This window comes from Lucilia cuprina, chromosome 3 (assembly GCF_022045245.1).
Source record: "Lucilia cuprina isolate Lc7/37 chromosome 3, ASM2204524v1, whole genome shotgun sequence".
In the NCBI taxonomy this organism is placed as follows: domain Eukaryota; kingdom Metazoa; phylum Arthropoda; class Insecta; order Diptera; family Calliphoridae; genus Lucilia; species Lucilia cuprina.
In genome coordinates this window covers 11,427,389-11,451,135 of record NC_060951.1, presented here as the reverse complement: position 1 = coordinate 11,451,135, position 23,747 = coordinate 11,427,389, and the positions used below count along the sequence as shown (strand labels likewise).

General features: G+C 31.1%; 1 protein-coding gene across 1 annotated transcript in view; it reads left to right on the top strand.

The window, feature by feature from the left end:
• The first annotated feature begins 1,296 nt into the window (after positions 1-1,296).
• LOC111680252 (high affinity cationic amino acid transporter 1) overlaps positions 1,297-23,747 on the top strand; it is a 38,619-nt gene continuing 16,168 nt past the window's right edge. The window contains exon 1 of the mRNA XM_046947203.1: positions 1,297-1,533. Within this exon, the coding sequence (XP_046803159.1) occupies positions 1,498-1,533 (36 nt within the window). The 5' untranslated portion in view covers positions 1,297-1,497. The remainder of the gene's footprint in view (positions 1,534-23,747) is intronic.

Genomic DNA, 23,747 nt, shown 5'->3' with positions numbered 1-23,747 from the left:
ATAGAAAAGTGTTTAAAACAACAGTTTTTTATAGAAAAGTGTTTGGGACAACAGTTCTCTATAAAAAAGTGTTTGGGAAAACAGTTTTCTATAGAAAAGTGTTTGGGACAACAGTTTTCTATAGAAAAGTGTTTGGGACAACAGTTTTCTATAGAAAAGTGTTTGGGACAACAGTTTTCTATAGAAAAGTGTTTGGGACAACAGTTTTCTATAGAAAAGTGTTTGGGACAACAGTTTTCATAATCATCTGGTAACTTTATAATTAAATGTATTACATAAATAAAGTACTAAAACTAGAGAAGAGTTAAATTAAATAACAGGAGAAAAAGAGAGAGAGAGAAATAGAGTAAAGTATTTATTAATAGAGCTTTTGCGCAGAAATAAAGTTTTCCAGAGAGTAAGGAAGAAGATATAACAAAGTTGTATAATTGTGTGTGTTGTGTCCTTAACCATACAACATTGAACAAGAGACGAACAGGCCAGTGAAGAAATTCACGAATAAGGATACACACTCCGAATACAAAACGCACATGTTAGACACTGTGTTAACCTTTCGCCTTTAGCGAAAAACACCAACGCAACAAAACATACTTTACTCCCAAATCTCAAAAGCGAAAATGTGTTGAAGAATTTCATACTTTACTCACTTATGTGCTCACACTTGTGCTCATGTGAGCAAAGTTTAGAAGGAAATGTGTTTAATAAATTTAAAGGCTGAAAGGAGAGTAACATTTTTTTTGGGATTTTTTTTTTAACTAAAACCAAAAAAAAGGATATTAAGAAGAAAATTTTTTGAAGTTATACACACGGAAAATTGCAACCATTCAGTTTTTTCACTTGTAAAAAGACAAACGTGGATTTAACAGAGAATTGAAATTAAACGGAATTTGGTGAAAAAAATTAAAATTAATATAATAAAAATAATAATATTAGTGTTATAGAAAAAGAATATATAAAATTAAAGTTATTGAAAGTAATTAAACGAAATTAATACTAAATTTAATTAATAAAAAATATATATGTATAAAATAATGCTAAAACTAAAATAAAAGCAAACGAAAATGTGTGTGTATAAGTATTAAACATAAATAAAGAAAATTAAAAAATTATTATTAATTAAATAACGAAAAATTATAAATAAATCAAGAAATAGAAAAAGCTTTAAAATTTCTAAATTAAATTTAAAGAAAAAAATGTCTAAACTGTTGAATATTGAAATATATTTTTTTGTGTATGTGTGTGTATAGTATAATGTAAATTTCTACTTTAGTTTTTTTTGGGTCTGACTTTACAAATATAAAATCAATTTTCTAATATATAGAAAACTTCCAAAACAAAAAATAGTTAAAAACCAAGTTTTCCTAAGTTTGTTAAAGTTTGATTAACCAGAAAAAAATTAAATAAATTATAAAACAAAAGAAAAGTAATAAACAAGATAATCTTTAAACTTCAAACGAAACCAGCAAAAAAACAGTGGAAAATTAAAAATTCTTTAAAATGAAACCTTCAGAATTGCTGTTACTTTTGGAAAGGGTAATTAATAGAATATATAAATATATACATACATATAAATAGAATAGATGAAGAAGAGTCATGTACAACTGTGTGTGTGTGTACCTTTTTCATTTACAATATTTTTAAATATTTAACAATGAGCAAAAAAAAACACAAAATCCAAAACTTTCTCTCTTAAACTTCTTTAGAGTCCTATTCTGTTCGTTCTGTTTTAAATAAACTTGATAAACCTGATACCTTTTCTCTGCAATCGAGTGGTGTGTGTGTGTGTACGTTTCCCCTTCCGTTATCCCTGGCCTTTCTCATTGCCATTCGCTCATTTTATGTTACGATGATAACTTTTTTATATATTTTGTCTTTTTTTTCAGTTTATTTTAAAAATATTTCATTAAAGACAAACCAACAGACAGATAGACGAATTGGCAGAAAGACAAACAGACAGACTGGCATAAAGACAGACAGACTTGCATGTGTATAACACAAATACAAGACAGCAAAAACAAAAAAGCACCAAAATTGTAATATGGACTAATGTTTAAAAATTCATACAAACAACAATTATGCGAGGGTAATGTGATAAATAACTTTACTTATTATAAAGAAGATCTTTTGTTGTTATTGTTGCTTTTGTTGTTATAGTCTGGCTACTAGCTTATACATACATATGTATGTTAATTTTGTCATTTAACTCTTTCTCTTTCGATTTGAAGGTTCTTTTCGTTTTTCAAGGTTAAGAGGAGGAGTTATAATTGAAGGTTTAAAATGCCAAGATTAATATAAAATTACTATAAACTTGTCTATAATAATTAATTAGTTTAATTTTTAAATATCTTTATTTTACTCTTAAGAAAACAAAGAATACATTTACAACTGAAAAACAAAAAAAAAAAAATAATTATTAGCAATTTTGTTTTAACCTTCGAGAACATAAAATTGTTTGTCATTGAAATGTAAAAAATACAAAAAACTTTAGAAATTAGCACTTAAAGTAAAAAAAAAAGAAATTTATTTAAAATAAGTGTCATTACAAGGCTATTAATGTAAAATGAAAAACAGTAACAACAAAATTTAATAATAGACCAAGCAATAATAGAAGTGAAGTGTAAAACAAATACATATGACTTTAGGATGGTACCGAACTAGTAGTTGTTGATGTTTTTCTCACTGAAAGTAAAAATTTGAATCATTTTTGATCCAGCTCTCCTAATACTGTCACTAACACAAAGACTTTGAGAAATTCTCACCGAAAATTAAAATTTGTTTCATTTTATGATAAAATTTCTCAATTTTTAAATCAGCTCGCCTAATACTGTTCCTAACACATAGTCTTTCCCCAAGTAGCTTTTACTTGCAGAATATACGAAAAAGTCATTTCAAAGAGACTCATTTCCGGTAGCACAGGTTCCGGTACCGTACATTTGTGGCACATTTGTTTGATTCCCTTAAAAAAAAAAACAAGGAAGAAATTAAAAAGAAGAGACAAAAAAGAAGTCCAGAGGGTCGCCTATGTTGCATCCAGCTAGATCTCCTAGTTTATCATGAAATATTTTGCTTAGCCATTTCAATTCTAGACTCTGTATGTACAGTGGCATAAGCTATCATTAATGTTTCCAGTTCCTCTTCGTCATCACACTACCTGCAAAAATCAGCTAAAATGCTTCAACTGTGCAATGACCGGTTATTACCTCTACTGAAATCTTTATACCTTCCTGTCGAGACCTAAGTACTAACTCTAGTTGATTTTGGATTTAACTTTGGCCATAATACCCAGAATACCCTATAATCCATCCTACAGTGCAGGATCGTTTATTAGAATTTTTAAGAATAATAGCAAATAGTGGGCTTTCCCGACTTAACCCTACAATCAAGCTCCAGATCCTATCGTCTGGCCTCAGTCACAGTGTACAGGTAACCAACGCAGCCTTACTGTGTACAACCTGACTAATTCCTCCAAGTTCCTTTAGCCAACTGTGACAAGATCCATTTTGAAGTTTTTGAATTCTTCGAAGATTAATGTATAGCCAGGATCGGCAGACATATACTACTACATTTTGCACTTGTATAAGTGAAAGAGCTAAAAAACGAGAAATGAGAAATCATTTTAAAAAGTTAATAATTCTAAAAACTACTAAATATGTAGTGTAGATACTAAAAAAGCACAACAATAATTAATATTATCCATCCCTTCATTAATATTCTTTGGTTCATTTTCATTGCAAAAGCAAGAAACGAGCGGCGACACAGCCTTCTTCTATGATAGCTCAAATGAGACTGAATTGTGTTTTCTATGCGTGTAAGTAATCTGTGTAAATTTAGTAACGGCCAAAAAACACTGTGTATAGGAGTTGCCGATCGTGGATGTATAGTAAAAGCAATTGGGGGGATTTTACTGAGCTAATCGTACTATCAAGCTCAAGATCCCTATCTTGCCATTTCATCTGCGATCTTATTACCCTGTACGTCACAGTGCTCTGGTATCCAAAACAGCATTACTGTGTACAACCTGACTTACCCCTGCAGGTTCCCTTTTGCAGCTATTTACCAAGCCAAAATGTAATTTTTTACACTACAAAGTTTTAAGAGTTGCCATTAATAATATAATACTATACTCTCGACATACTTCCAAATGGAAAGCAGATTCAGAATAATATCCAACGCCTTTTACCCCTGGCACTAGTTAAGCCGATAAAAGCACATCTTTGAGCCTTATTAAGTGTTAATATTTCTACATCCCTACCCACGATGCAGTACAACTCTAAGTAAAGATGGGCCTTACTACCTACGTGCAAATCCAGTTAACCATGTTTGGACGCAAACCCAATTCTTACCAATAGAGTTCCGGCACGTGAAATAGGTTTTTGCATCTGTAATAGGCAATAATACGTTCGAGGAAGGTCCCTAGATACTAGGCTCCTTGTGATAAAGTCAGTCCGGTGTCATGTAATTTCATCGTAAATACAAATAAGTAGGACTTATGAAAATTTCTCGCACAAAGATTACGTAATATGTTACCTGAGTTACATGTAGCCAGTTTCTCTGTATATTGTTGACTCATTAATATCCCAAACTATTTTCAGTTGATCATGAACCACTTGTTAGTTTGATATTGAAAATGAGCCGGGTTATCTTCACTTCGTTAAGGAACAAGGACCAATTTCGCGGATTTGAATAGAAGAATTAAAAAAAGTATATGTCTGATAAAATGGTTTTGGAATCCAAACTTGTATTTACTGTTTTGAGGATGAGTAGTTAGTTTAGACATAGACAAATCCTTATGTTTTATTAAATCAATCAAAATTAGACGTTTTTAACAACTTTTCACAATTTTTGTGTTTATTTCTTGCTCTTTTTTACTCAATCCATTTTCAATACAATTAAGTTTATTTTATTTGTGTTCCGATTTCCTATTATGTCTATAAATTCAGAGCTATCTGTGTCACAACATATTCCCCAACGTTTTTTCCACACATTCCGCATGATAGCGATCTCGTATCTGGAATTTATGTTTCACTGTTCCTGTACAATTTTCTTTCGAGAATGCAATTGATCAGTCTGCTGTTTATGTTTAACCGACAAAAACGTTTACAATACCTGTTGGTATATCTGTTTTGTTGGTTAATTTATCTAAAGATCCACTTGACTGAGAGTGCCTGAGTGTGTATATAGTATGTTTCGATTAAAGAGATATTCTACAATATTTCCACAACTTTGGTTGATCTCTTTTTAGTGATATTTGCTATACTTTTTGTTTAAAATTGGGACTAATTACGGTGTTATAAAGTTTATGTGTCCTTCTTGGGTCCTTTTTAAGCTAATGTTTTGCTATTAAGCGCACAGTATCGATATACTTTGTTGATGTTATCCTCTAAATGATATTTTTCAATTTAGTTTACAGAGTTAAAAATAAGCAAATATTTCTAGAGGTAGATTTCATTTTGCGCTGATTTTACATTATTCACTCTTGGTTGAGCTTACTTTTAAAACTTTAAATAAACTTATCTGAATCATTTTCGGTTAGTCCTTATAAGGATTTTATCGTGGTTTCATATTGACATACCGTTAATGGAACCCCAGGTTAACTTAATAATCAAAGGATTGTATAAGACTTTCAGTTTGTGAAAACATTATAATTTGCAATTCTGTAAAACCTTTGGATTTTTCTTATATTTCCTTCGTATAAATTTACCTTATTTCCATCCCAATTAATTAGCCCTGAGCCAAAGCTAAAGTTACTGTGAAGTAAAATCTGAATTTTTTCGCCATTTGGAAGCAAAACCAGGGCTTAGACAGGGCTTATTAAAGCCGATCTCGGAGTACTCATGGGATTACTAACTTGTCATTGTGACACTTAGATTCCATTAAACCTCTACAGGAAACACTGTAACGAATCTATATTGATTCTGTGGCCTATAAGGAGAAACCTCAGAATATTGGAGTCACGCTGAGCAACGATTTTGGCTGCTGGCTTACTAACCCCAAAAAGACATCTTCAATCTTTCACTAACTAAAATTCAGAACATTATTCCACAGAATTGCGAAAGCATCACTTCTCCTCTCATCAATGTAATTATGTGCAAAATTAAAACGTTAAAATTTTAACAATTTTCTAGTAATTCGATTTTCTAAAATTTTCAAAGGGAAATTTGCTATGACATTTTTCCCTAAAAATTTGGCTCATTTAATTGTAACAGCTTTCCAAGCTATTTATTTTCTCTCTGTACTCTTGTGTCAAACTTATTAGAAATCATTAAGAATATTGAAACAATTTTAGTCGGCACATTTCCCAATTACTTTGCGAACAATGTTAAAACAAATGTGTTACACATTTGACCTTTACATATCCCCTTAATGTACATAAACTAATTGAAAGTGTATTAATTTAATCGATAAATAAATGCAATCAATTTTAATTCAACTAAAACAAAAAAAAAACAGAAATCAATGTCTACTAATTATAATAATTTTATACACACTTATTTTATTTGTATGCAGACTTAACACACCATCCTCGCACTTGCCGCCAAATTAAGGTTTTATTTATAAGTTAAAAAATATAGAGTAGCAACGTAAAACAATAACAAGAAACAATTTTAAAAGGGAAAAGATACTTACTCGTATCATTTTTGTATTTATTTTGCCAACTAAATGACTCCCAGCCGACCTGTCTTAAATGACTGACTCAGTCAGACACACCATACTTGCGTTTTTCTTTTACTTTTGTTTAGTTCATAATACGACTACAAAGTGTTCATTTTAGGTAAAAAAAAGGTTCTTTGTTATTGTGGTTGTTGTTGTCATATTAAAAATACAACAACAAACTGTGTAAGGTAAACTTTCTTTTTTTTGTGGCTTAAATTTATTTATGTCGGTCGAAATTCATTCATTCCTACGTATAATACGTAAAAGTACAAAGGAAAAAATTATCATTAAATTTGTGTGTTTAGTTTTTCAAAAAGCTTTAAGAACAACAACAACAACAACAACAATAAACTTAAAGAAATGTTAAAGTTAAAATTAAAGAATGAAGAACCAAGACTTTAATATCTTTATATTCTCCCCTAAAGTATGCAACGTTTATATATATTTTGATTTAATAACTTTTTTCCAGTTTTTTTTATTATTTTTTTAGTTATTGGCAATTATTAGCTCCAAACTGCGAACGGGCAAAGAATTCCTAGCAACATTTTTATAGCTCTCTCCTCTGGGCCTTATCATGCCTTAGACAGAGAGACGGGCAGTACTAAATTGGCTTATGTTTTCCTTTGCTATTTTTGTATCATAAAAACCATTAAAATAAAGTACAAATCCTGGAAAATTTTTCTTAAATTCTTATTTGTGATTTTTTAAAACTTATATTAGAAAGAACCAAAAAGAAATCTTACTGTAGAAATCATAGATTCACTGGACACTTTGAAGGCCCTTTATCTAGATGGATTGCACAAATACTTTCTATTTCAGCGGGAGCAGCAGGGTCTTAAGCAAATACAACAACCATGATGGGTTCCCACGACAATCGGTTCTTCGCACCGGAACGACTCGGAGTTCAACGAACAACGACCAAGGATTGTCAACCCAGCCACACCGAATTTACACGTGTCGCTGCTACAACAACAACAACCATGATGGGTTTCAAGGTTAATCCAATTAAGGAAAGGTTATTGGAATAACAAGTGCTTTAAAAACTAATCCTTCAGAAGCTTTGAACACTATAGATCAGCATATAAAGCACATATCTACTTGCAGGACAACGAGGCTTGGAGAGTTAGATATCAAAGACAAGGCAAATGAAGAAACGACCTTTTAGTTTATTTGTGAATGCCCTGCTCAAGCCGTTAAAATAAATACTTCATATCAAATACTGCTGAGATATCTTGGTCTAAAATTAATGACAACTTGAGATTTCTCATGACCACCGGCTAAATCTAATACTGTACAATACAATGCTACATTCGGGTGCAATAGTAAAGTCAAAACAAAGTCCCTTCGACTCTACTTTACTGTCCGTGCGCAGTCCCACCCGGGGTATATTTTCTTGACGTTAGATCCTATCTTGGAGTATTGCAATTCCACGGTAAAGAGGTGCTACCTAGTATCTCTAGTCTGACGGGTCTATAAACTGGTGTTGACTTTTAACACCTTGGATAGTCCTTGGATAATTTCACACGGGGTATAACTTGAGCACCACATTTAGTACTATCGGTGGATAGTTGCCCACAGAATCATGCTCTGTCTGGTCAGTTGGTTGATGTTCCTTCGGTATTCACGTAGTGGATGTAAATTAAATATAAATCGCAGAAAACGGATACTTGTCGGAAGGCGCTCAACCAGTACCCGATCTTGACGAGTGCCATAAAAGAGTTTTAGTAAATCTAAACATAAATAAGTTTTCTGGACCAGATGGCGGAAGTTTTGCTCTTTAATCTTTGCTTGTGTAACGTCAATATCTTAAAATTACTGCCCATTTGGTAATGGTTAACTTCTATCTAGTAAAATATTTCTATGGTAAAGATTACATAGTTCCATTTTAGCGAAGGTAAATAAGATTTTCTCAAACGAGGTTGAACAAGGTTTCATTCTTATTATCATAAAAGTTTTCAAACTTCTAACTCTTTCGCCGATGACAGCAATATTTATCATTGGAGACTGGGTCGTAAAGGAAAAACATAAATTAATCGCTCGAACAGTTTCAATTTCAACAATCGAAACATTTTATTTTAGATTTTTACGAATGACATAATATGATGTTATATCAATATTTATACTTGGTGTAAATACATGTTAAGGAATCGGAAACTGTTAAAGTTCTGTGCGATTTCCATAAGTCAGCAATTATTTTTATTGAAAGTTCTGGAAAGAATAGTTAATGTTCCTTATCCTTACTACTGCAAACTTCTACATGACAATGTTTTATGCAGACGTTGCCATTGTATGGGAAGAGTGTGGAAACATCTTCAAAAGCCAATCTGTAGAGATTGCTAGACGTGTCTACACTTAACAAATTTATTTGCTAAACTTCTGACTTTTAGCAGAGTTAGGTTCACTAAAGCATTAATGAATTGGTCATGATTATAGTCAGGCATGTATGAGGTATCAGACGTATTATATATTATCTCGACCAAACCTTTATAGAGCTTTTAAATTAAAAACGAGAAAATTAGTATGCAACCTGTGGGACGACATGATTTAAGTTTAAGCTCTATGGAATTGAATTGTGTTTCAGTATATGAAAGCATTTAGAGTAATGAAACTGTTTCGCAAATAAGGGTTAACATTCGGGCGATATTATGGTTAAAAAAATGGACAAATGGGCTACAGATACATATTAGTACAAGTTTCTTACATGATCTGGACTTTCACAAGGAATCTATACATATTCCTAAGCCCACATTAGAGTGGGATTGTCATTTCTATTTTTTCACTTTTATTTTAATTAAAAGCCCAAATCCCGTGAGTTGTTGAAAATACCTACCGTTTTGGCATCCCCAATCGTTAAAGGTCTTCCTTTAATCATCATCGATGAGAAAGATCTCATCGTATAACTGATACATATACATATATACAAATACAATTATACAAACACGCACACAACAAGTTAAACATGGATACATAACGAATACATTTCGCAGAACTTGTCATCATTGTTGCTGTTGTTTGCTAAAGTTCTTTGTATTTGTTTTATGTTCATGTTCTGTTTAGTGTCAAAAATGTTGTTAAATTTGTTTCTGAGTTTTTTTTAGGTCTCTTTATTTTCTGGTACTTTACACACTTCTTTCATTTTTTATTTTTTGTGACCATTTGTACGTGGTTTTATTCATGTATTCAAAGTATTATTATTGTTTTTGTTATTGCTGCATTGTGTACCGTAAATATTGTGTAACAAAAGAGAGAAGGAAAATGTGAAAAAAAACGAAAATAAAACTTTCAGTCATTTCATTATTTTGATAATGAACACTCACTCGCACAACAACCACCCACTCAATTTACACTTCTTGTACTTGTGCTGCCAGAACAAGTAAGTACTCTCTTACCCCATACAACAACCATTAAGTCGCCGCTCTTATTAATTTTATTTAATTTTGCAAATAAACTGCGTATGTATTATTTTGTTATTGCACTGGACCCGGCAGTTCGTTGAACTTGTTTTGGTAGGTGGGTTTTCTTTTAATTATCTCAGGTTTTGCTTTATGCCGTGAGAAAATAATAAGAAATAGTTAGAATATTTTTATCGCTGTAGTCACTCTGAAGTGTCTTCCAATCAGAATTCTGTCAAAAAGAACTTGACAATTATTGTTGTTAAAACTACAGGGTATTTCTGTACATATATGAGTATTATGCGTTTGTATTGTGTAATTGTTTTTCTTATTTTTAACAAAAAACTGTAAGAAAATAAAATGTTAAAAAATTGTAAAGCTATTTTTATTAGTCATTAATTTCTAGTTAAATTTTTCATTTAACTTAAAAACAAATTAAATGTTTCGCAGTAATATTTATAAAAATATATTTACAAGGACAAGCTCAAAAGTCCTTTAAAGTTCTGTGGGAGAAAGGTTTAAGTTACAATACAAGTTATCGTTACAAGGATCGTTCTAAACTGGGAGACAAAACAAGCAAGCATTTCGATGTTGGACGCTTCACTAATAGTGCCATGAGCATTACATCAAGCGATCGAAACATATATAATATACGATGCTGAACACATAGCCGAGCATCTCTTATCATTAGGCTAATTGACCAATTGACCTAATTGACGACCCCGTCATCTATGTATACTGGACATTTAAGACGATCGTACACACTTCACATGGGCGATCACATTCCAGAAATATAATTTGTCAAAAGCTGTGAGACATTGAACCCACATGGGATTGATCATGGATTGTTCAAAACTAGGAAACTAAACGGATCTAGAGATCTACTTTGGGTATCATTAGCACAACATCAGCCAATCAAAAAAAAGTTGAAATCACAGCTGAGAGTTTTTTATCTTTAAGCAAATTGACCAAAAATGGCACAGAACACATCATCTATGCAGTATGGAAATGTTGGGCCATCAAACACACTACATTGATGACGGATAATTAAAAACTGGAAAACAAAACTGATCTAGAGATCTAAACGACCGTATTGAACTTTAAGAGAGACATTACTGAATACTCTTCCAATGGTAAGCTCGGCATCATTTGGATACAATATCACTCGGAGATAATCGACAATGGAGGAGAATTTGTGAATGTAAAAGAGCGTAAAGAAGTTACAAAACCGTACGACCGAATGGTAAGACCATTCAAATCATATAAATTAATCAAACTGAGAGAACGGCGAGAAGCCGAAGTTTGTATGATTCATAATCTGGCACGGGTTTCTGGTCAGTTGGTTGAGGTAGTATCTGTGGTTTAAACCCCAATTCGTGGGGAAAGAATGTTGGTTTAAGAACTATTTTATTATATGTCATATTTGTAAGTCCGGATAAGTTGGTGAACGATCGGGAAAGTCTGCTTCGCGCGAAAGGAGTCTAGTACTGATTTAGTACACCTCTTACTTCAGGAAAGTTGTAGATCTGGAAAAATTGGTGAATGATCGGGAAAGTCTGCATCGCCCGACAGGAGACTAGTACTTATTTAGTACACCTCTTACTTCAGGAAAGTTCTCTTTTGCTGTTGCATTCTCAACAAGATGCATATTGTTTAGTTAAGGTCCACCACTCAACTCGTCAAGGCAATTATTGGGTTTGAATTGACTTTGAAAATTCATAAAACTTTTGTTAGATTAACTCAACGTAAAGATTTATGCTGATGCAGATTTATTGGTCATTAGTTGATGGGGATTGCACTCTAGTTAATGCAATCTTTCATGGCATCAAAAGGGTGGTTGTCACCTTTTAGAAGACTGATTTCATTTGATGTTGTGATTGCCCTGCTATTGAGCTACTATGAATTTAGATTAGATAGCTCGAGTAATTTAGCAAATTGCTTTTACATGAACCGGCAAAGCCAAATATTGACATCTGAGTTCCTCATAGAAGGATCCAGGGGAGCGTGGCAGACCGTTCTCCAGTCAATTATAAAATAAGGCAGACATTCTCGGTTTAACTTTTTGAACAAAGAAATTGAATAAATTAATTTTAGATCAATTTAGCTAATTGTCAGTTCAACAAAGTTGACGCTCAACTTTTTTGTGGCAGAGAGAAGACAAAAAAACATATTCTTTCTGAGACTCTCTCAAACAAACTCAAAAAGTTAAACGACCACAACTTGCTCCTTGCGAACCGTTATGAAATTTAACACATATTCACGTTTAACAGTATTTCAACAATACTTCTCAGTTAGCCCTCGTACATTGGTAATACATATTTATATATGCTAATCGTAAAGCCCAGGAATGCGTGTTGTTAATACAAATTCTTTTTCCAGGAAAATATTTAACACATTTCTATTTTTTTCATTATTTTATTATAATTATTATGAAGTCGTATCTGATGTTGAATTTTTCAAACGGAAATTAATCGAAATTTCCGTAATGATTAATGAGAAATTGTTAAGACTTTTCTTCTTTCTACACACATACATACGAATAAGCAACAAAATTCCGTTTACTTTTAATCGTCATGCAATCGTTGTTCGTATGTTTTTTTTGCGTAAATTTAAGCAGGAGTAAATAAATAGAAGAGAGAGATGAGAGAAAAAACGCAAGTTAATCAATGCATGAAATAAGTGCCAGTTAAGGAAATGAAAATGATTATGAAATTGCTAATATAAACGCATATACAAATATACATATTTATATAGGTATGTGTGGGAGAGTAAATGGTTCACATGTATGTGTATGTATACTAATCAGTTAAATTTCAATATTGTCAATCCAGATGATTTATGGTGCACAACAATGAATCGATGTTCCGCCTTATTATTAAAATAATCTTTCTCCATATTGTTGCTTAATTTGTTTAGTTAGTAAATCACGATATTATTCCCATGATTTTGCAAAATATAGATATAAATAAAAAGAAAATATGTATCACTTAAATAAGCTTTACTATATAAAAATATAGTAAGATCTATTTAAGATTTTGTAAATACTTTGTTCTTCAGGGATTCCAAAACAAATTTATTAGACATTTATCGCCTCATTATTTCTAAAGTTTTAACTTGTTCTTGAACACCTGAGAGACAGAAGTCTTTTTTGCCATCCTTTTCTTATTTATACACCATTTTATGTATGTGAACATGCTCCATAATTCTGCGAATTTTTAAGGATATTGATGTTGTAATATTTTTCTTAAACACCTGTTTCCAAAAATTTTAATCGACATTTAGTAGATGCGCAAGACTCTCTAGTAAATAGGAGAATAGACATGAAATTGGAATTAAAAACATTGTTTATATGAGTAGTTTAAGTTTAAAGGATGGTATATACTATAAAAAATCTTAAGAAATATACCTTGACCACTCTCGAAACCATTGTGCACTCCTTTTAATGGAATATGTTTGTTGGTAAAAAAAAAAAACATTATATAGTGTTTAATTAGCTTAGTTCAGAAATTCAGTCTCCCAGACATAATTCCTACGAATTTTTCAATTAGTGTTTGCGAGAGAAGTTACATCGTAATAACAGTGCTTCCAAGATACTTGAATTTTCTCGCCGGAACCCATACGTTAAATTTTGAATAGTTATGCCCATAATCCTGTGTGTGCACTCAGACAAAATATACCCTCATACTTATCACAGACTTGCTCATTTCGAGGAATCTTTTCGTTAGGATGATTGCTAAAAGTGGTCCTAAGGGATTCTTTTGTCAATATTTTTAATACAGCTTTTGTGTTCGTCCAGCTCCCTTTTCTTTCAAGCCTTTTATTGCCGACTATTACCGAGTGGCCTAGTACCCATAAACCGTACTCTATATAACAAACTTTATTACCTGATATCGTCCTAATTTCCTTTACGATGCCGGTTAATATGTTGGCGCCAAATATATTATAATCTCAGTTAGTTCTATTCTAGTTCTCTTCAAGTTCTGTTCTAGTTATGTTTTAGCTCTGTTCTAGTTCTCTTCTAGTACTGTTCTAGTCATGTTTTAGTTCTGTTCTAGTTCTGTTCTAGTTCTGTTCTAGTTCTGTTCTAGTTCTGTTCTAGTTCTGTTCTAGTTCTGTTCTAGTTCTGTTCTAGTTCTGTTCTAGTTCTGTTCTAGTTCTGTTCTAGTTCTGTTCTAGTTCTGTTCTAGTTCTGTTTTAGTTCTGCTCCAGTTCTGTTCTAGTTCTGTTATAGTTCTGTTATAGTTCTGTTTTGTTCTGTTTCTGTTCTATAGTAGCTGTTCTAATTTTGTTCTGTTATTAAATATTAAGTATTCCGTTATTGCTTAGTAAACAGTCGTATATTTCTCTTTCTGAATCTAAAATATAGAACCCCTGGACAACTTTGCAACCCTGTTTAGAGCTATAGGTGTAGAAAAGGGTATTTGTTGTAACTTTCTACTTGATCATGACATTCTACATACCTTACAACCTTTATTTGATTGTGTATGCCCTATTTTTGTGTATAGTCATTTAACGGGTGAAGTATAAATTGTTGAAGTTTCCGAATTATACCTTTGGTCAGTTCGCCAAAAATCATGATATATTTCGTTTCCAGATAATCGGTTATATCCAAGCAGCATGTACGCTAAACTCCCTTTAGTAGTTTAATATTATAATGTCAGTAATGAACAATAATTATCGGGGAGCATATTATGCATGCTTTATGTATAGGAGAGGAAACAAATTCCTCGGAACTTTATTATTCAGAAAGGTCTTTTTAAATTTTGTTTAAGGAAGTCCACCAGATTATGGAAATAAAAGCTTTTAAATAAAAAAGTTTTGGTTAAATTCACCAGAAGTTTAAACAAAGATTAATAAGTACAACCTTTCATTACATACCTGGGTCCTTTTTGTTATTGCCTTTCCGCCCTAAAGGATATCAAAAATTCAGTTCAGTGCCCTTCGTCAGTTCTCCTTCGTCTACGCCAAATGCATAACAATTTCCATCATCCTCCGTCATTCCGCGCCTTCAAAATTGGTAAATATGTAAAGATACATTTTGCCTTGCCCTTTTTGCCACCTAGTCCTCCCTGAACAGAGCAAACATTTTAATATTAACAACTTTAAGATAGTTAGAAATACTAGGGTTTTGAATCCTAATTTATCATAAGTTGTATATAATTAATGAACCAATAGATAAATTAACTTAAAAGCAACATATCTTAAATCTACCAAATCTTTCTTTAATATTTTAGTTTAGGAATGAACTAAAACTAAAGGTTTTCTGCATTTGGAATGCCAAGTAAAACATGCAAATATTTGACGAAATGATTTAACAATGCAAGGTTCTAAAATGCGTTAAAAACTGTTCTATTAAATTACGATGAAAAATTTAGTCTAGAATTTGAATATGTATGAGATAACATGTATTTAAATAGATATGAGTGTAATAAGTATACTGACGTAAGGACAATTAAATGTAGCCTGAGACTGGGTCGATTTTTTATGGTTTTTCAACATTAGCACTTTGTGGCTGAAGACAAAAACAACAACGAGGGGATGAAATGGATTTCGAAATTCATCTGCATATGCCAATGTCAGTATAATTTAGAATCTTAGAATGTTTGTGTATTTGTTAGTACATTTTTACAACCTACGAGTTTCTACATACATACACATGTATGTATGAATGAATGCATGTATTTTAGATGGTTGGTGAATAAAATATTACACATTTCAGCACAAGTACGTGAAGAAAATATATAATACTCGTATTACTTTTACCCTTATAACGTAATATCTAACTTTCTATCTATCTACACATTTAGGTATGGATTTCTATGAAGATATTTGTAACTATGTATGTATGAGTGTGCTTTAATTCCTTGTCACTCTATTTTTGTGTGGGAGTTTTTCTTAACGATGATTTAGGATGTGGAAAATGGCAGACAGACAGACATACAGACAGGCCGACCAACCGAAATGACAAGAAAACAAAATAAAGCGAAAGTTAAAGAAAAGAAAAGGAACTTAAAAATGATAATGCGTGTATTGTCCTGAGAAAGTTTTGTTTAGCCATTTTTGTTGTTATAGCTGTCAGCTTCTTCTTAATGACATTATAGCCAAGGATGATTAGGTTAGTCAATGTGACTAACAGTTTCCCATGGGCATTCAACATATTCAATATGACTCACTCTCACATTTCATTCATTCGGTTATCCATCCATCCATTCATTCATTGTATTTGAATATACAATAAAGTAGATTTTTTGTTGATTTACCTTTAAATCTTTACAAGATTATTGTTCATCTTTTAAAGATTAAAACAAATATTTATCATGTTTATTACTTTTTTATGCGAATGTTTTCTTTTTCTAACAAAACACAAACTATGTGACCTGTAATTTTCCTTTTCATTGTTTTTTTTTTCTCCGGCATATAAAATACTATTTTAGATTTAGTTTAAAAATTAACTGTCACCACCCACTTTACGACATTATAGTACCCGGAAATTGTGACATGTAAGTTACCAGGTATATACTTAGTAACTTCACTATTTTAAAACAACATTTAAATAATTTAAATAAACATTAGTTAAGTTTTAGATTTTGCAACAAAACTCAACGTCAACAGGCACTTTATCCTTAAATGCTTTTTAAACGACTGCAATCTAAATGACATCAGTTTATTGTTGCAAAAATGTAATAATTTCAGTTATTTTATTTAAATTGTTCTTATGAGCAACAATTTATAAAAATGAACTAATTTTAACGTTTAGTTATTGAAATTATGTACAATATAGATTAACTTTTCGCTTTTTACAGCCTAGACCACTCAGTGGGGAAGTTATTATGGGTTTGTTTCTATATGCAAGAATTATCATTTAACAAATAACAGGTTAGGTTAGGTTATCACAGGAAGCCGTTTCGGCTTTACTTCGGTCATATTGATCCCTTTGTATTAATACCTGTAAGAGAGAAAGAGAAAGATGGGGAAAAAGAGACGTTGGTAATGAGAAAGTGAGAGCAACAGAAAGATTTTTAAGAAATAGAAAAGACACCAGGCCAGTTGTCATGGATTGACAGTGTGAGTATTGAATTCACAACCATTTTGACAGAATAATGAAATCCATGAGACGTACTAATTGAATATTTGACAAATTAGACAGATCACCAAAGTATGTCGATCCAAGCGTCCAAAGTCTGGCATCCGCCAGAACAGGACACTCACATAGAAGATGAGTAATAGTTTCCTCTTCATCCTCGTTTTGACAACTTCTACAGTAACCGTTGAACGGAAGACCAATGCGTCTAGCATGGTTACCAAATGTACAGTGATAATCGATATCAGCCTACTTAGCTGCGGTCTTTACAGACCAAGAATATATTTAGACCTGAGTGGATTTATTTGTGGCCACAGCACTTTAGCAGTTGAGCACGGGTGTTCACGTGACCATTTGTCGCGTGAAATGCAGAGACAGTATTCAGTACCGCAGAACTGGTCTACTTCCATTCTGCTAAGCATTGTGCAATTCTATTTCCATACGAAATCCCGTGTCCCTTTACCCAAATTAGAATGATGTTCGAATGTCTCGCCATCTCATTGGGAGACGTCCGGCATTCATGGACAAGTTTGGATGTGTGAAAACACACCAATTAGAGATGTAATAGCAGCTTGACTATCGGTATTAATTCTGATATCCCTATTAGATATCCGATAGTACCTTAACCAATTTAACAATAATCCACATAATATTGATTATTTGGTATGAGATCACTGATCCTAGCTTGGCCTATGGAATACTGTTTCCAATTGCCAGTTGCACACTGGCCGCAGTTTTCATAACCAATTGACTGGCTAGAATGTCAGCCGGAAGCCAGTTGAGTGTATTGAACAACGTATTTGAAGGCGTAGTTCTGAGAGTAACAGTTATAAGAAGCGCAGTAGTTCTCATGATTTTTTCCAGTTGTTGCCTGAGTGAAGTCTTTTCAAGCGCCTGTCATCAGACAATAACCCCATATAACATTATAGGTTTGATAACATAGAGCCAGCGAACATTTCTTGGATTTATGTCCCAGCATATTCCTATGACCTTCCTACATACATATAGTGCCGTAATGGCTTAAGATGCCCCAGAGGATATGTTTGTACTCTAAGATAACTTCCTATCAAGGATAACGCCTAGATAGAAGAGAAAATAGAGGAATCTTATATTTCCTGAAGAATAGCACAAGTTCCGTTTTACTAGGATTGATACTAAGAACACATTCGACGCTCCACGAGCTGTTGATTTTTATTGCTTGTTCTAGCCTTTGAGATATGGTTTCAAGATGATCGTCTGACACCGCAACCGCTACGTCATCTGCGTAGGCGACTGTTATAAAGCCAAGAGAATCTAGTTTCACCAGAATGTCATTTATGGCCATGTTCCACAAGAGTGGTGATAGTACTCCCCCTTGTGGGGTGCCTCTTAAAGCTCTTTTAGAGATTACTGTATCTCATAAAGAGGATTCAATGATCCTATTTGAGAAAAGATTCTCGACAGACCTACCAAGTCCAGCGTGAGATAGAAACCAACCAATACAATAACAACAAAACAAAAAAATGCTTCTTGTAGATTCTTTTGTAAAATTTAATATTTCTATATTCAATAATAAACCAAATTCAAAAAGTACCATTTAGAGAACAAAAAAAATGCTAAAAGGACCCTTTTATAAATTTTAATTTAATAATAACCATGATCTATATGTTTCGCTTCCAAACTTAGGAAATTCAAACAGTTACATATAAAAAGTACCATTTTAAGAACAAAGAAGTAACAAAGATTCATCCCTTATGGATTCTCATCAGTCATGTTATGTTGGTATGTTCAATATTAAAGGAAATACAAAAAGTACTATTTGATGAACAAAGAATACCAGACAATTCCTCTTATAGATTAATAATTCAATCAAAGCCGTGCAAATTTAATATAGTTGTTTCTAGATAAATATTATTAAAAATCAAAAAAATACATTTGGAATGATGAAATAGTGGAATAAATAATACTTTTATGAAAGGTTCTAATAATAAGAGTATCATTTCGCCTAGGAATATAGGTACTTTTTCAAAAATTAAACTCTCAAAATATTACAGAGTTAGTCGGTACAATAAGTAGAAATAAGTCAGTAATTCGAAAAAGTTTTCTTAATGCTGTAAAAAAGTACCAAAAATATAGCTTCTCTCTTTTACACTCAAAAAGGACAGAATTTAAAAAAGTATGAAACAAGTATCTCATAATTTTAAAAGAGGTATTCAAAGTATTTTCAAAAATTTTATTTTTAGTTAAAAAGGTATAAAGGGCCATAAAAGGTACCAAAATCACCTATGTTACACATTTTCACCCCTTAAAAGTACTAATTTCAAAAAGTACCAGACACCCATCTGCTCTTTTTAAAAGTTAAAGTAGATGCAATTGAATTGTTTCTGCTATCAGTAATATTGTTTAAGATAATCAAGAAAAACAGTTTTAAACGTTTATCCCTTTTTTACCCCCAAATATTCAAATATCTCAAAATACCTTTTTCTTGGACCTACATATCCAAAAAGACTCTACTGTAAAAATTTCATGAGTCTAGAATTAGCCATTTGTGCTGTGTGATGATGAATCAGTTGCTACTCTTTTATATATGTAATATAAGATAAGAAGAAGATAGTATCTGACAGATGTCTTAGCTTTTTATGAGTATTTAAAATAACATTTTTAAAAGCATGGAATATTTATCAATGATGTACAAATGTAATTAAAAGACAGTCAATAGTAAAATTAAAATGAATATGTTACTTAAAATAAAAATACACTTTGACTATGACCATCTATTTAATGACATAAATACATATTATATATGCACAAACGTACATACGTATGTATATTTAGATACAATATACACTGTCAAATAGTCTTTCACATTAAAAATTATTTAACTCTTGATTAAATTGCCTGCAATTTGAATTTCAAATCAATAAAAGAAAATATGTCAAAAATGTAAACTTTAAAAGGTCATTTGTAATTTAATACATACATACATATGTCATTGTACATATGTATGAAAAAGCCATTGAAGCATTGGAAAATGTTAAAAAGTATTAGAAAATTAATTATTTAAGTAGTTTTCACAGCAACACTAACTTCAATCAAAATTTATTATTCTAATTTTATTATGTGTTTAGTTGTGTATGTCTATTTTGAAAAATCTAGTTCGTTTAAACAAGAATTCCATTAGATTGATTTTAGTTTATGTAATGTCACCCCAGTACATACATACGTATGTATGTATTTACCTACAATGAATACGTTTCAATTTGAATTTTTATATACTAATGGTACTTTTTGTCTTTTATACACAAAGGATTTGTTTGATTGAAAAGTCTCTGGTGAAATTAAAATGGAAAAAAATAATAAACGAAATCTACTTGTGGATTCATAAATATTAGTGGGGGTACGTCTTAGAAGTAATCGAAAAGATTTAGATATGAATGAAAGTTAAATGTTTTTTTTAAGAAAATTGTTTCTTATAAGAAAATAAAGAAATATTAAACTTTAATGTATTCATTTTTAAAAATGTGATGTTGGGTTATTTATTCAATGATAGTTATAATTTTCAAAATGACATCATATGGCCCACTGTCAGTGTTGCGATTGTTTTTTTTTTAACAAATTATCTACAAATATTGCTAGAAAACGTCAAGTTAAATCGGCAACAGGAAATTCTGTAATTAACAAATACTAGGACAAGACTTTAGACTAAAATATAGCGTAGACCATAGACCAGACTATAGACTAGACTAAAGACTGGACTAAAGACTAGACTAAAGACTAGACTATAGACTAGACTATAAACTAGACTATAGACTAGACTATAGACTAGACTATAGCCTAGACTATAGACTAGACTATAGACTAGACTATAGACTAGACTATAGACTAGACTATAGACTAGACTATAGACTAGACTATAGACTAGACTATAGACTAGACTATAGACTAGACTATAGACAAGACTAGAGTATAAAGTAGATTATAGATTGGACTGTAGATCATTAAATGGTAAATACTTTTTAAATGAGACTGATTCATCCAATAATTACTATGATTCTCATATTGATATAAATTTTGTTTAATACTATTAAGTTTCCTAAAGGACCTGCCCATATTTAGGGACACATTCATTTTAAGTTTATCACACAAGATTTTTAGTTTTATATAATTATTTAATGGAAAAAGTTTCTTTTATCTACAAAAGATATATTTTCATTTTAACCCACGTTTATTGCTACATATGTGTGTATGTATGTACAAGTGTATTTTGTGATGTGTCATTGAAAGAGCAATAGTTACGAAAAAAGTGTTACGTGTGTTATTTCGTTTTGATAACTTTATATATTTTTGTTTTGTAACATTACATTTTTACACATTTCCTCTTTGCCAAATGTGTTCACTTCCGTTTTCCGTCGAAAAATGAAAAATAAAGAAGCAGTTGTAAAAACAGGAATTTACACACACGCACTCTTAAACAATTACATTTTTTTATGTAAGTAGTAACAGAAACTGCTGAACTTTCAAATTTTTTTTTTTGTATTTGCACCTAATATGCAGCTACAAAACATATATAAAATGTTGGGAAAATATTTAAATATGTATAGGTATGGGAAACTTAGACCAGTGGTACTGATAGGTACATTAAAAATGCTTTATAATTTGGATTTTTAATCCAAGGAGGTGCACTAACACCAAAAGAACTAGTGGGCGTGTATGTATTTCTGTGTTTGGTTTGTATGCTATTTATGTATACATATATGTATATGTTTATTATACATATGTGTATGTATTTAATATTGAAATTTGGTTTGTTGATGATTTTTTGCATATTTAATGCAATGTGTTTATTGCTTTTTTCTTTATATCTTCCTCTCTCTGTCATATGTATATTTTATGTAAACCCATTTGCCCTTGTCCTTGAAATATAATTTTTCACTTGGGATTAAAATTATAATTCTACTGCAACATTTGGTGACGCTTTTTTTGTTTCTTTGCTGGATTTGTGGCAGTAGTATCAAGTGTTTTTTGAATTGCCAGTTTAAGCCAATTTTTTTTTTATTATAAGAATGTTTTCTTATTATCACGTAAAACTGGAAAAAGAAACTTTATTCAAAATATATGCCATTAAAATGTTAAATTTACTGAAAATAAACAATTTTCATAAAATAAAAATTATTTTTAAGAAATTCTGTGATTTCGTGTTACAAGTATTTTTAACAACTCGGCAGATGTCTCTTTCTTTAATTGAAATTTCCAACAGAAAACAACCTTTTGCGCTTTAACTTATTTGTGGATTTCATTAAACGTATAATTTAATTAGAGAATCGCAATTAGTGTTGACGTCTAAGTTAATTTGTTAATTAAAATAATAGTTTTTCTTACATAAATTCAATGTTTTTTTTTTTTTTTGGGTTGTATAAGTCAGTTTATTCGTTGTTTGTTGCTTGACACAAGATAACATTAATAAACATTAACAAATCTAATAAAACTAAATAAATTTTATAAAAAGATAAAGCAAAAAGATACTTGTAGCAAATAAAAAAAGATCTTAAATAAACAGCAACGAAATAAAATTAGAAACTTTTTGTGATTTGTACCATTAAGCAGAGATTTTAATTTAACGAAAAAACAGAAATACACTACGTAGGCGTATACTTATTAAATTATTACATAAAATAAGTATACGTATAGTTGTTCTAGTTTTTCACTAGAAATAGCAATTTGTTTTTCTTTATGTAATATTTCAAGGAATAAGTCAATTTAAAAAAAGGATAAATACTATTTGCATACACATGCCAGTTTTTGCCTATTAGGGTGAAACCATTTATATTGAGAATAAATTAGCTACTGAAATTCTCAATGAAAATGAAAAGTGTTTGTTCTAGGCTACATGTTTCGTAAGCAGTGACAAAGGATTAAAAGGTCCTTTTTCAAAGTTTTTTTTATTTATTTTCTTATATATTACGCTAATAAGTTTTATGAAATTTTGTTATCATGTGCACGATCTTTTAGAGACATGTTTAATGTCTTATTTAAACATATTTTCGATAAAACTAAATTTTTATTTTAGTCGGAAACATAAACAAACTTAATTTTGGTCCCAACAAATATTCAAATATTAAAATTTATATTTCAACAAGTGTCCCTTAAAATTTTTACTGAAAAAAAATTAACCGAATAAATAAAACAATTTTGGTTTTTTATGCTTATTTTTTTCCTCATTTGTATGAACAATTTTCGGTCTTGATTTGGAGGGAATTGGACTAGAGGCTACAATATAGACTAGACAACAGACTAGAATATAAACTATACAATACCGTAGAATATAAACCATAAAATAGTATAAACTAAAGACTACACACTAGACTGTAGACTAGACCATAGAATAGACCATAGAATAGACTATAGACTAGACTATATACTAGACTATAGACTAGACAATAGACTAGACTATAGACTATACTATAGACTAGACTATAGACTAGACTATAGACTAGACTATAGACTAGACAATAGACTAGAATATAGACTAGACCATAGACTAGACTATAGACTAGACTATAGACTAGAATATAGACTAGACTATAGACTAGACTATAGACTAGAATATAGACTAGACTATAGACTAGACTATAGACTAGACT